Genomic DNA, 13,394 nt, shown 5'->3' with positions numbered 1-13,394 from the left:
AAAAGCACCCCCACACCACCACCTCCATGCTTAACGTTGGGAACCACACATGCAGAGATCATCCGTTCACCTACTCTGTGTCTCACAAAGACACCAAAAATCTCAAATTTGGTCTCATCAGACCAAAGGACAGACTTCCACTGGTCTAATGTCCATCGCTCGTGTTTCTTGTCCCAAGCAAGTCTCTTATTATTATTGGAGTCCTTTAGTAGTGGTTTCTTTGCAGAAATTCTTCCATGAACGGCCAACTCTGAACAGTTGATGCTGATGTGTCTGTTACTTGAACTCTGGGAAGCATTTATTTGGGCTGCAATCTGACGTGCAATTAATTGCCGATTTCTGAGGCTGGTAACTCTAATGAACTTGTCCTCTGCAGCAGAGGTAACTCTGGGTCTTCCTTTCCTGTGGCGGTCCTCATGAGAGCCAGTTTCATCATAGCGTTTGATGTTTTTTTGCGACAAATAGCCCTATCTTCCCACAAAACACACACAAAACACCAGTCTCAATGTCAACAGTGAAGAGGCGACTCCGGGATGCTGGCCTTCTAGGCAGAGTTCCTGTGTTCTTTTTCCCATCTTAATCTTTTCTTTTTATTGGCCAGTCTGAGATATAGCTTTTTCTTTGCAACTCTGCCTAGAAGGCCAGCATCCCGGAGTCGCCTCTTCACTGTTGACATTGAGACTGGTGTTTTTAATGAAACTGCCAGTTGAGGACTTGTGAGGCGTCTGTTTCTCAAATTAGACCGTCTAATGTACTTGTCCTCTTGCTCAGTTGTGCACCGGGGCCTCCCACTCCTCTTTCTATTCTGGTTAGAGACAGTTTGGGCTGTTCTGTGAAAGGAGTAGTACACAGCATTGTACGAGATCTTCAGTTTCTTGGCAATTTCTCGCTTGGAATAGCCTTCATTTCTCAGAACAAGAGTTGACTAACGAGTTTCAGAAGAAAGTTCTTTGTTTCTGGCCATTTTGAGCCTGTAATCGAACCCACAAATGCTGATGCTCCAGATACTCAACAAGTCTAAAGAAGGCCAGTTTTATTGCTTCTTTAATCAGAACAGTTTTCAGCTGTGCTAACATAATTGTAAAAGGGTTTTCTAATGATCAATTAGCCTTTTTAAAATTATAAACTTGTATTAGCTAACACAATGTGCCATTGGAACAAAGGAGTGGTGGTTTCTGATAATGGGCCTCTGTACGCCTATGTAGCTATTCCATAAAAAATCTGTCGTTTCCAGCTACAATAGTCATTTACAACATTAACAATGTCTACACTGTATTTCTGATCCATCATATTTTAATAGACAATAAATGTGATTTCTTTTTAAAAGAAGGACATTTCTAAGTGACCCCAAACTTTTGAGCGTGTGCGTGTGTGTGTGTGTGTGTGTGTGTGTGTGTGTGTGTGTGTGTGTGTGTGTGTGTGTGTGTGTGTGTGTGTGTGTGTGCGCGCGCAGTTGAAGTCGGAAGTTTACATACACCTTAGCCAAATACATTTAAACTCAGTTTTTCACAATTCCTGACATTTAATCATAGTAAAAAATTCCCTGTCTTAGGTCAGTTAGGATCACCACTTTATTTTAAGAATGTGAAATGTCAGAATAATAGTAGAATGATTTATTTCAGCTTTTATTTCTTTCATCACATTCCCAGAGGGTCAGAAGTTTACATACACTCAATTAGTATTTGGTAGAATTGCCTTTAAATTGTTTAACTTGGGTCAAACGTTTCAGGTATCCTTCCACAAGCTTCCCACAATAAGTTGGGTGAATTTTGGCCCATTCCTCCTGACAGAGCTGGTGTAACTGAGTCAGGTTTGTAGGCCTCCTTGCTCGCACGCGCTTTTTCAGTTCTGCCCACATATTTTCTATAGGATTGAGGTCAGGGCTTTGTGATGGCCACTCCAATACCTTGACTTTGTTCTCCTTAAGCCATTTTGCCACAACTTTGGAAGTATGCTTGGAGTCATTGTTCATTTGGAAGACCCATTTGCGACCAAGCTTTAACTTCTTGACTGATGTCTTGAGATTGATTCAAAATATCCACATAATTTTCCTTCCTCATGATGCCATCTATTTTGTGAAGTGCACCAGTCCCTCCTGCAGTAAAGCACCCCCACAACATGATGCTGCCACCCCTGTGCTTCACGGTTGGGATGGTGTTCTTCGGCTTGCAAGCCTCCCCCTTTTTCCTCCAAACATAACGATGGTCATTATGGCCAAACAGTTCTATTTTTGTTTTATCAGACCAGAGGACATTTCTCCAAAAAGTACGATCTTTGTCCCCATGTGCAGTTGCAAACCGTAGTCTGGCTTTTTTATGGCGGTTTTGGAGCAGTGGCTTCTTCCTTGCTGAGCGGCCTTTCAGGTTATGTCGATATAGGACTCGTTTTGTGGATATAGATACTTTTGTACCTGTTTCCTCCAGCATATTAACACGGTCCTTTGCTGTTGTTCTGGGATTGATTTGCACTTTTCGCACCAAAGTACGTTCATCTCTAGGAGACAGAACGCGTCTCCTTCCTGAGCGGTATGACGGCTGCGTGGTCCCATGGTGTTTATACTTGCGTGCTATTGTTTGTACAGATGAACGTGATACCTTCAGGCGTTTGGAAATTCCTCCCAAGGATGAACCAGATATGTGGAGGTCTACAATTTTTTTTGAGGTCTTGGCTAATTTCTTTTGATTTCCCATGATGTCAAGCAAAGAGACACTGAGTTAGAAGGTAGGCCTTGAAATACATCCACAGGTACACCTCAAATGATGTAAATGATCCTATCAGAAGCTTCTAAAGCCATGACATCATTTTATGGAATTTTCCAAGCTGTTTAAATGCACAGTCAACTTAGTGTATGTAAACCTCTGACCCACTGGAATTGTGATACAGTAAATTATAAGTGAAATAATCTGTCTGTAAACAATTGTTGGAAAAATGACTTGTGTCATGCACAAAGTAGATGTCCTAACCGACTTGCCAAAACTATAGTTTATTAACAAGAAATTTGCGGAGTGGTTTGAAAAACGAGTTTTAATGACTCCAACCTATGTGTATGTAAACTTCTGACTACAACTGTGTGTATATATATATATATAAAAAGTTTGGTTTAAATTCTTAGTCATTGTCCAGTAATAATTCATTATTTCAGACATCTTTATTGATTTGTGTAGAGTAGACCTTTGAAGGTGGTTAGCTTCGAAACAATGGTCATGATGTTGACCTTCCTGGAATGGATCGATGTTATATATTATCTGAGGCTCAGAATCATGTTACTGGTCTTGTTCGAATGCCATCGCTGTTCTTTTCTTTATCATTATTAGAATTTAAATGGTGGTACAGTCTGGATAATGCGTGTTGTTGGCATAATTGTGTGTGAAAATGAATTGTTTTCCTCCTTCCTCTGCTTCTTCTTCCTCTAACCGCTTCAGACGTTGCGAAAGAAAGGCTTTAATGGTTGCAACAGCCCTGAGCCGGACGGCGACGACTCCATCGACCAAAGCCCGTTAAACGACGACAAGTACCGCAAGAACGAGGACCTGGATATCCTGTTCAAGCGCTATGGCGTGAGTACCATCGTCCTCTCGTCACGTTCTCTAACCTCCCTCTCTCTCCCTCTCTCTCTCTCTCTGTTGTGGGAACAAACGGACCAAGGCTCTGAACAAGAAAGAGCACCGGGACTCAGAGAGCCCAGACCCTGAGGAGCCCTTCTCCCTCACCCCCCACACTGAGGAGAAATACAAAAAAATTGACGAGGAGTTTGATAAAATGATGCAGAGCTATAGGCTGTCAGTGAGTACCGTGAGCTGTACTGCAACTGCTGTGTTACCCGGACTGGATTTTACCCAGATCCGGTTGCAGACAGCAACCCAAATACTCACAGAGCACCCCCCCCCCCCCCCCCCCCCCCCCCCCACTCCCCTCCATTTCTCCCCCTCCCCCTCTGATCGTGTGTGCCCGGGCAAGGGCAAGGAGGTTTGGGCGCGGAGCTCAACAGTCTGATTGGAGAGTGGTCGCAGCCAACCATTTAGGAAGTAATCGTAAAGGCTTCATAAACATGACATAACCGGTCTCAGGAGTCATTCATAAGCTATTGACAGATTTCATAAAGACTACATAAAAGTGACATATGATGATGCCATAGCAAACGGGGCATAACACATTCAAAGCAATACATCTCATTATGCGTTGTCACCCCTTTGTTAGAGTGAGAAGAATCGTACAAATTAATGCTTTTCAAGGGTGTTAGTTTTACAGATAAAGTGTGACCATCTCGGTTCGGATAGGCCGTTCCTAATTTTCCAGGGTGTCAGTCAGACACTCTCCAGGGCTGCCTTATAATTGGCACACTGCCACGGTTTTTCGCCTCTTTTATTCCTCTCTCCGGTGCCAATTTTTTTATGATTTATTATTTTCCACCAGGGCTCAGTAATGTCATTAACGTCAGTTTAATGAGAAGCACTCAATTTACAACCAGGCTTCCTGTCTGATCTGGCCTCCCTATTGGTCACGAGGGATAGGACTTTGTCTATCGAGTTCCCGTCGGGCCAATTTGAAGGACTTTACTGCTCACAGGATGAGCTGAACTGGAGATATACACATCTATCCCTGATTTAAGCCCTGGTTTCTTAGAATGTATTCTACAACATGTACTACAATGTATTGCATAATCTGTATTATGTAGGATATTGTCACTAAAACAAAAAACCCAATGTTGATGGAAAGGTTTTGTTCTCCAAAACTGATAATATTATCACACACCCAACCACTCAGTTACATTAAAGCAGCGGTTCAGCAAAAAAAGTTGAATGTCTCTCTATCGAATCAGTTCAGTGAATACCGCTCATTTAACCTAAGCCATATCGCCAACACTTTGATGTTTGTGGTGAGCTGAAATAGTTCCTAAAAGCATTTCTGAGTAGAAAGAAGAAGAATAGAATTGAATCTGCCACCCCCTGGAGAGTGTTGCTCCCGCCCCAGTCGATTGGAAGCAAGCAAGCCCCCATCCCCCACCTTGCCCGGCACACCTTTCACAGGGCGCACTGTAGCAAACGGAAGCATACAGCACCAATTTCCCTCAACAGCATCATAATCCACCAACATGACAGCTAGGGGGCTGGGATATACACGCTTAATCCCACTCATTCTGCAATCCCCGGAGTCGAGTAGAAGGCGCTAGGGAGCATAGGGAGGCTAGCTATACAGTCTACAGGCATGTACAGGATTATAAAGCAAGACTGGAACTTGCCAATTGGTGACACAGCTGATTTAGCTTTTCAGATTTAAGTGATGTTACTTGATATTGTTTGCAATGTTATGTGTTTCCTTGTTTGTTTACATTGACATTGTTTGTTTGAAATAGGCTGTCACTGTCAAATTTGTACTAAAAAGAGAGACAAATTTTGTTTATTTCTCCGTCTATTGATGTTATTTTAGAAATCTTTAAAGCACTCGTTTTCCCTCCTGTATTCCAACAATACTAAGATTAAAGCTGAGCATTATTTTTGTAAAACGATTCATTCTAATTACATTTTACAGAGTATTCACTGGTGAGATCAACGTTGTAGTCAAATGTCAAGGACCAACGTTCAACGGAACGTTGTTGGAAAGTTGTTTTTGTGGTTTTAATCCATCACTGCTAACAAATAGGATGAGACATTTCCTAAAATTGAAAGGGAACTTTCAAAGGCTTCTAGGACAAGAGGGAGGGAAGGAAAGTAGGGCATGAGTTTAATTCATTCTGATACCCTCGCATCCAGGAAATACACCAATGTAGCGCTCCGCTGAGAAAAATAGGTTCATTTTTTGTTATGCCGTTGGAGAAGGCCTTGAGCTGCCTTCAACGAACCCACTTAGCCCGAGGAAAAGCTGAAAGACTATTATTTATCCAATATGATTCATTTTAGGGCCTTTGTAATGCCATGTACTTGACACAATGAATGAGCCACTCTACTCTAGTATTAAGATTATGCCCACTGGCAGTTATCTGACCTAACGTAGCAATACCCCTGAATAACTTGTTATCCAAGAGACATCTGACCAAATGGCACAGCACAGTTTAGTGTACATCAGTGGAGTATTCAACAGTATTTTAATGAGTGTACGATAAGTGTATGTAGGAAGTGCTGTATGCTCCACGTTTCCACACCTCTGCTCCCTCACACTAACCTCACTGCCATCCTTCCATCCCTCCACCCATCCATCTCTCCCTCCTCTCTGCCTGGCCAGTGTGCAGTGCTGTAACCTTCTGCCTTATATTGTAGACTACCTCCCCAGATTCCAGACCTAGCCACCAGCATGCCCAGTAGGTTTACCCATTTGGTCTTTCTGTCTTTCTCTTTATTTCTCTTTCGCTCTTCTTTTTCTCTCCCCTACCCTCTCTCGCGCTTTCTTTCTTTCTCTGCCTCTCTCTCAGTTTCTGGTGCTCTGGGATTTGAGACATCTCTATTATTGTGGAGTCCAAGGCAGATTGGTTTTGTCACCATAGTCCCCTGAACATTGTTGCCGTATGCAGCATATTGAGTGAAGTTGTGTACGTGACATGACACCCTCACGGGTCTTATGGGTCAGAGGAGCTACAGCACTAGTGACAGCCTGGATGCCTTTCTGTCTTTACTTTACCTAGCACTGTTGTTGTTCGTCACTAGAACAAGATAATGCAGACACAGACTAATACTCAGTCTACTAAAATGCTATAAAGAAAGGAAAAGGACACACTCCGTCTCCCCACATTGACAAATGGTTTGTCACAAGAATGACAGGACTCTTATCAGATTATGTCAGATACAATACAAAACACACAATACCAAAACAACTTAGTCCTCCCTGCTCCCCTTGTATAACATCACACACACATCCCAGATGTAAACTTGTGGAATACACTGTAGGCTAACGGGAAGGAAGGTCGATATGATGGACAGAGTAGAGCATCTTCTTTCTCTCTTTTAAACTGGGTCCCACTCAGCACATACAGTACCAGGCCACGCTTGGCCCATATCCTATATATAGAGGCCCTGCCTGCTTTCTGCCATGATGAGGAACAGGGTGAAATGGGTTACAGGCAGAAGAGTGGACAACCCTGGCCTGGGTCCTGTCTCTGACTAGGACCTGGTGTTGGGCTGGGTCACACGGTAGTATTATTTAGCTGACTCAGGACCTGTCAAAGCTATTTGCTAACTACACTTCTTATACTTTAAGAAAGCACTCCTTGATACGTTAGAGAATGTTTTATTGGCTAGTTATATACATTTTTAAGGGTAAACGTTTACTTCCAGGTAAAAGTAAGCAAATTAGCAGTCAACTTCTCAAGTAGAGGCTACGTATCAGATACTCAAAGTTCCAAGCTCTGTGCAAAAAACTTTTTCCCCCCAATGGTTTCTCTTCAATTTTCCCTGCAATTAAAGATACTATATGGGGTCATGAGATGTATGATGTGATGTACAATATGACATGTCACCAATAACCAATGCAATAACAATCCCATGTAGCTTTTATGATGTACACATAACCTTGCATGTGATCTGAAAGCAAACACTTTTTCAGCTTCTTATTTCCACAAGTCAGTTGCATGCTAACAAATCCTGTGCGATAGTATGTGTGTGTTCTTGTGCATGCACATGCTTCTGAGAGTGTGTGTTTAACATTATACATGTGCCCATCGTGTGTTTACATTTCTAAGCCCCTCTTCCTGTCTCTCCTTCAGTCAGCCGTCCCCCAGCCCACTTTCTCCATGCCCGTCACAGTGCCAGTGTCCAATCAGAATGCTCTCCAGTTCAGTAACTCTGGCGGCCTGGTAACCACCTCCTTCGTCACCTCCACCCTCACAGACCCACGCCTGCTGTCGCCACAGCAACCTCTCCAGAGGAACACTGGGTCTCCAGGGTTACCACAGCGACCGGCCAGCGCAGGTAAGGAACAGAGTGGACAGTGGTTAATGGTTGACTTCATCACAAGTTCAAGTTTTATTTGTCACATGCACAAGTACAGTGACATACTTAACTTGCAAGCCCTACACAACAGTGCAGTAATATTGAACTAATAATAAAAAATAAAAAACAGGAGAAATAAAAAATAAAAGAGGAAGCTATATACAGGTGCAGTGCCAGTACAACATGTGCAGAGATACTGGAGTATTTGAGATGTACTGTACATGTAGGCAGGGATTAGGAGAAAGTGTCTGGTAGCAGGATAAATAATAATAGTACACAGTATGGCATAAGTTGTGTGTGTGTGTGCGCAAGAGTGTAAATGAAGGCGTGATAGGAGGTTTATACAAAACATTAAAACCTCTTAGGGATCCCTTAAACTCGAATCCCGTTACCGGGATAGATTTGACAACATCCGGTGAAATTGCAGAGCGCCAAATTCCAACTACAGAAATATAAATATTTAACATTCATATAAATACAAGTGTAATACATCAAAATAAAGCTTAACTTGTTGTTAATCCAGCCGCTGTGTCAGATTTCAAAAAGGCTTTACGGCGAAAGCACACCATGCGATTATCTGAGGACAGTGCCCCGCATACAAAAACATGAAAACCATTTTTCAACCAGGCAGGTGCGACACGAAAGTCAGAAATAGCGATATAATAAATGCCTTACCTTTTGAAGATCTTCATCTTTTTGCAATCCCAAATGTCTCAGTGACACAATGAATGGTCGTTTTGTTCGATAAATTCCTTCTTTATATCCCCAAAATGTCCATTTATTTGGCGCGTTTGATTCAGAAATACACCGGTTCCAACTCGCCCAACATGACTACAAAATATCTAATAAGTTACCTGTAAACTTGGTCCAAACATTTCAAACAACGTTTCTAATCCAACCTCAGGTACCCTAAAATGTAAATAATCGATCAAATTTAAGACCGGATAAAGTGTTTCCAATACCGGAGAAAAATAACGAGGAGCGCGCTCCTGTTCACATGCACCAAAAGACTTGAGTCCATCTGAGTGACACATGGAAAGAATAGGACTACTTCTTAATTTCTCAAAAGAAAACATCAAACAATTTCCAAAGACTGTTGACATCTAGTGGAAGCCATAGGAACTGCAATCTGGGCAAGCCATAGGAACTGCAATCTGTTTCCCATAGAAAAGCATTGGAAAACACAATGACCTCAAAAAAAAAAATCCCTGGATGGATTGTGCTCGGGGTTTCGCTGCCAAATCAGTTCTGTTATACTCACAGACATTATTGTAACAGTTCTAGAAACTTTAGAGTGTTTCCTATCCAATACCACCATGCATATGCATATCCTAGCTTCTGGGCCTGAGTAACAGGCAGTTTATTTTGGGCACGCTTTTCATCCGGACGTGAACATACTGCCCCCTAGCCCGAAGAAGTTTTAAGAACACCTGCCCTTTCTATGACAGACTGACCAGGTGAATCCAGGTGAAAGCTATGATCCCTTATCGATGTCACTTGTTAACTCCACTTCAATCAGTGTAGATGAAGGGGAGGAGACAAGTTAAAGAAGGATTTTTAAGCCTTGAGACAAGGTGTGTGTATGTGTGCCATTCAGAGGGTGAAAGGGCGATATTTAAGTATGGTAGGTGCCAGGCGCACTGGTTTGTGTCAAGAACTGCAACACTGCTGGGTTGTTCACGCTCAACAGTTTCCTGTGTGTATCAAGAAAGGTCCACCATCCAAAGGACATCCAGCCAACTTGACACAACTGTGGGAAGTATTGTCAACATGGGCCAACATCCCTGTGGAATGCTTTCGACACCTTGTAGAGTCCATGCCCAGATGAGTTGTAGCTGTTCTGAGGGAAATAGTGTGGTGCAACTCAATATTGGGAAGGTGTTCCTAATGTTTGGTATACTCAGTGTACATGTAAACAGGGCTGAAAAGTGTCTGGTAGCAGGAATATATAAATACTTATGGTAATATGCTAATTGTTATATATATATATAAATACGAATGGTAATGGCAATCAATAATCAATGAACAGCAGCGTAGTGGTAGTAATAGATATAATAATTTTAACAGCAGCGTAGGTGTGAGGGGGGCAGTAGTTGTTAGCCATTGAACAGTCTTATGGCCAGGGGATATAAGCTTTGGTAATTTTTCAGGCCTTTCTCAAACAGCTCCTAGCATGTACCTCCTGGATGGCTGGGAGCTCACCCCCAATGATGCATTTGACTGTCTGCACCACCCTCTGTAGGGCCTTCCTGACGAGGGTGGTGCAGTTGCCATACCAGACAGTGATACAACTAGTCAGGATGCTCTCGATGGTGCAGCAGTAAAAGTTCCTAAGGATCTGCCAACTCGTTTCAGCCTCCTGAGGGAGAAGCAACACTGCTGTGCCGTCTTCACAACTGTGCTGGTGTGAGAGGATCATGTTAAGTCCTCAGTGATGTGGACCCCGATGAACTTGAAGCTCTTGATCCTCTCCACTTCGGACCCGTCGATGTGGATTGGGGTGTGCACCTGCTCCGGTTTCGAGTAGTCCACAATCAGCTCCTTGGTCTTGCTGACGTTGAGGGAGAGGTTGTTGTCTTGGCACCACACTGCCAGGTCTCTGACCTCCTCCATGTAGGCTGTCTCATCGGCGTTAGTGATCAGGCCTACCATCCTCGTGTCATCAGCAAACTTGATGATGGAGTTAGTTGTGCGTGGCCACACAGTCATGGGTGAACAGGGAGTACAAGAGGGGGCTAAGCATACACCCCTGGGGGGTCCCCCTGTTAAGGATCAGCGTGGCTTTGGTATTGTTGTCTACTCTTACCACCTGGAGTTTACCTGTCAGGAAGTCCAGGATCTAGGGAGGTGTTCAGTCCCAGGTTCCTGAGCTTGGTGATGAGCTTGGCGGGCACTATGGTGTTGAACGCTGAGCTGTAGTCGATGAACAGCATCAATGTTATGGATTCAGAATTATTCATGTTCATGTTTTCTTCGCAATTCTTACCATTCACATCAACTCGTATGTGCAACTTGTTCTTTTCAACATGGCCGCTGTCTTTTGTTCTTCCCTCCACAGGTGCTCTATTGGGAGGTGAACTGAGCAACTCCAACGGAGGATGCCCAAGCCCTGTTCGTAAGTGACTTCTGCTAAAATACCTAGTTGTGTTTGAATCGTTTTTACATTGCAAATAAGATGATACCGTATACACAGTGAACTGCGTCTCGCTGTTGTAGCTGTGACAATAGATTATTAGCTTGTTAGTTTTGACCCTTCATGGCTTTCCTTGACGTGATGGGAGTTGTGGGTTATAGTAAAGCATAAAAGGTGTATGGATTACACTTTGGGACAGACTCCACTGTTTGATGGAAGAGAAAAAGATGTCAGGATAGCTGGTCGATGGCAACCGCCACAAACACTGACACTGGCACTCATGTACTCAAACACACACACACACACCTGTTGGCCAGCGACAGCTGAGGGTCACAGGAAAGCCGCTTGTAAATATCCCAGGGGGTTGATGGGAAAGAGAACGAGAGAGAATGAAAGACTGAGGAAAAAAGGGAGAAAGAGAGGTGTAGAGAGAGACCTGAATGACATGAACACTCTGGCCTAGCATCTTCACCTTCTTCTGTCTCCCCTGACCCCGCTTTCTCCCCCCTCTTTCTGTCCTTCTCTCCCTCTATCGCAGCTGTTGCCCCATGTCCCCCCCCCCCCCTTCCACACACACTCCAATCCCCCGTGGTTCAAAACTGGACCTTGTCTTGGCAGAGCCGTCTCCTCAGAGGTGACTTTGACATCGGCCAGAGCCTCACTTCTAATCTAATTCCTGAAGGCATACAGTCATCGGTAGATGACAATATTATCAGATATTGTGCTACAACATCTTCCCCAAAAGTGAATGGCTGTATTATTGTATAGAGGAGAATATGTTTTTCTATTTGTGACTAAGGCACTAAGAAACAAATCTTAACCTAGATTTTGTGAGCATAGGTTCGGCTTTCACATTGATATCAATGAAAGACTCGTACGAAAATGAGTTACACAATCCTATCAAGGTTCAGAATCAGACCCAAGTCACAAAGTCATGGAACAGGGACCACAGCAGTCACGATGTCTTTCTCTCTCTAAACCGGAGTTGTCTCAGTAACCCTCCAGTGCAGTAAACAGTGCGGTGGTCCCAAGACGCAGCTCAAGTGACTCACCCTGCTAGCCCGCTGTCTCTCTCTCTCTTCCCCCTCCTCCCTCCACATCCTCCTCCCCCTCGCTCTGTCGTTCTCAGCTGTTGAACACAGACCCAGGCTCTGGGCTCAGGGAATGTCACCATTGACGTCACCCGGCATTCCTGAGATTCCCACGCCCGGCACTGGGTAATAGGAGTAGAGCCTGGGAGAGAGAGCACACACACACTCACAGGTATACACTAAAATGCATATGTTGATGCATACATACAACACATAAACACTTAGAAACATACATGAACATGTACTTACACAAACACATGCATGGATAAACATTCACACAGACACATAATGAATGTGAATTCATACACACTAGAGCCCTGTTGTTCAAAGAGCCCAGGGCCTGGGGCCAACATCCGACTAACACGTTCTTTCTCCTCCTTCATCTCCCTCTGTTGCTGGGGTAGATGAGTGAGCGTCCAGTTTCTTAGAGGAAGGACTGAGTGAGTGTCTGTCTGCTAGGTCGGGTACAAACCAAAAAGCCACCATCGCCCTGTTCCACTTTTGCCTCGGCTGTGGCTCACACTCACGTGAATTCCCATATTCCCATCCCAAAACACCTCAGTACAAAGTAACCTTCACTGGCTGCCCAGAGTTCTCTATCCAGTTGTGAATGGTGCGAGCAAAATGATGGTAACTGTTACGCATTTGTATGTTTGATGGAAGTAGTGTGTTATTGATACTGCTGACACAAATGAGTCTGGAGCAAACATCATTCTGTCCTTGCCACCCGTCAGTGTGTACGTTTGTGTGTGTGTGTGTGTGTGTGTGTGTGTGTGTGTGTGTGTGTGTGTGTGTGTGTGTGTGTGTGTGTGTGTGTGTGTGTGTGTGTGTGTGTGTGTGTGTGTGTGTGTGTGTGTGTGTGTGTGTGTGTGTGTGTGTGTGTGTGTCTGAACTGAAGTATGTGTGACTGAGATGAAACGGTGTCACATGCTGGTAGCATCTGGGACACGTCATGGAGCAACTTTTATCTGCTATCGCAGAACCCTGCCCAGCTCTAGGGATTGTGTGTGTGTGCGTGCGTAGTTCTGCGTCTGACTGTGTGCCTGCCCACAGTATGTGTGCATGTCTCTTTGTATATCGCTCTCTCTCTGTCTGTGTGTGTCTACTGTCTGTGTTTGCCTGGTTGTGTTCCTGACAGTGCTTGGAAAGTCCCCCGCTCCCCTATCCACACAGTGAGCCTGTCTTCTTTGAGTCAACGGCTCCTTTTAACCAAGTAAGGGGAAATCAGGCTGAGGGTCTGTCCCATGGCAA

General features: G+C 44.0%; 1 protein-coding gene across 1 annotated transcript in view; it reads left to right on the top strand.

The window, feature by feature from the left end:
* The window catches only part of LOC120048411 (myocyte-specific enhancer factor 2D homolog), a 69,378-nt gene that overhangs the window by 41,800 nt on the left and 14,184 nt on the right, over nucleotides 1–13,394 (top strand). The window contains exons 4-6 of the mRNA XM_038994364.1: nucleotides 3,423–3,557; nucleotides 7,694–7,898; nucleotides 10,978–11,034. Coding sequence (XP_038850292.1) covers nucleotides 3,423–3,557; nucleotides 7,694–7,898; nucleotides 10,978–11,034 — 397 coding nt within the window. The remainder of the gene's footprint in view (nucleotides 1–3,422; nucleotides 3,558–7,693; nucleotides 7,899–10,977; nucleotides 11,035–13,394) is intronic.

This window comes from Salvelinus namaycush, chromosome 5 (assembly GCF_016432855.1).
Source record: "Salvelinus namaycush isolate Seneca chromosome 5, SaNama_1.0, whole genome shotgun sequence".
Taxonomy (NCBI): domain Eukaryota; kingdom Metazoa; phylum Chordata; class Actinopteri; order Salmoniformes; family Salmonidae; genus Salvelinus; species Salvelinus namaycush.
Note: the sequence above shows the minus strand (reverse complement) of the source record. Positions and strands in the feature narration are given on the sequence as shown.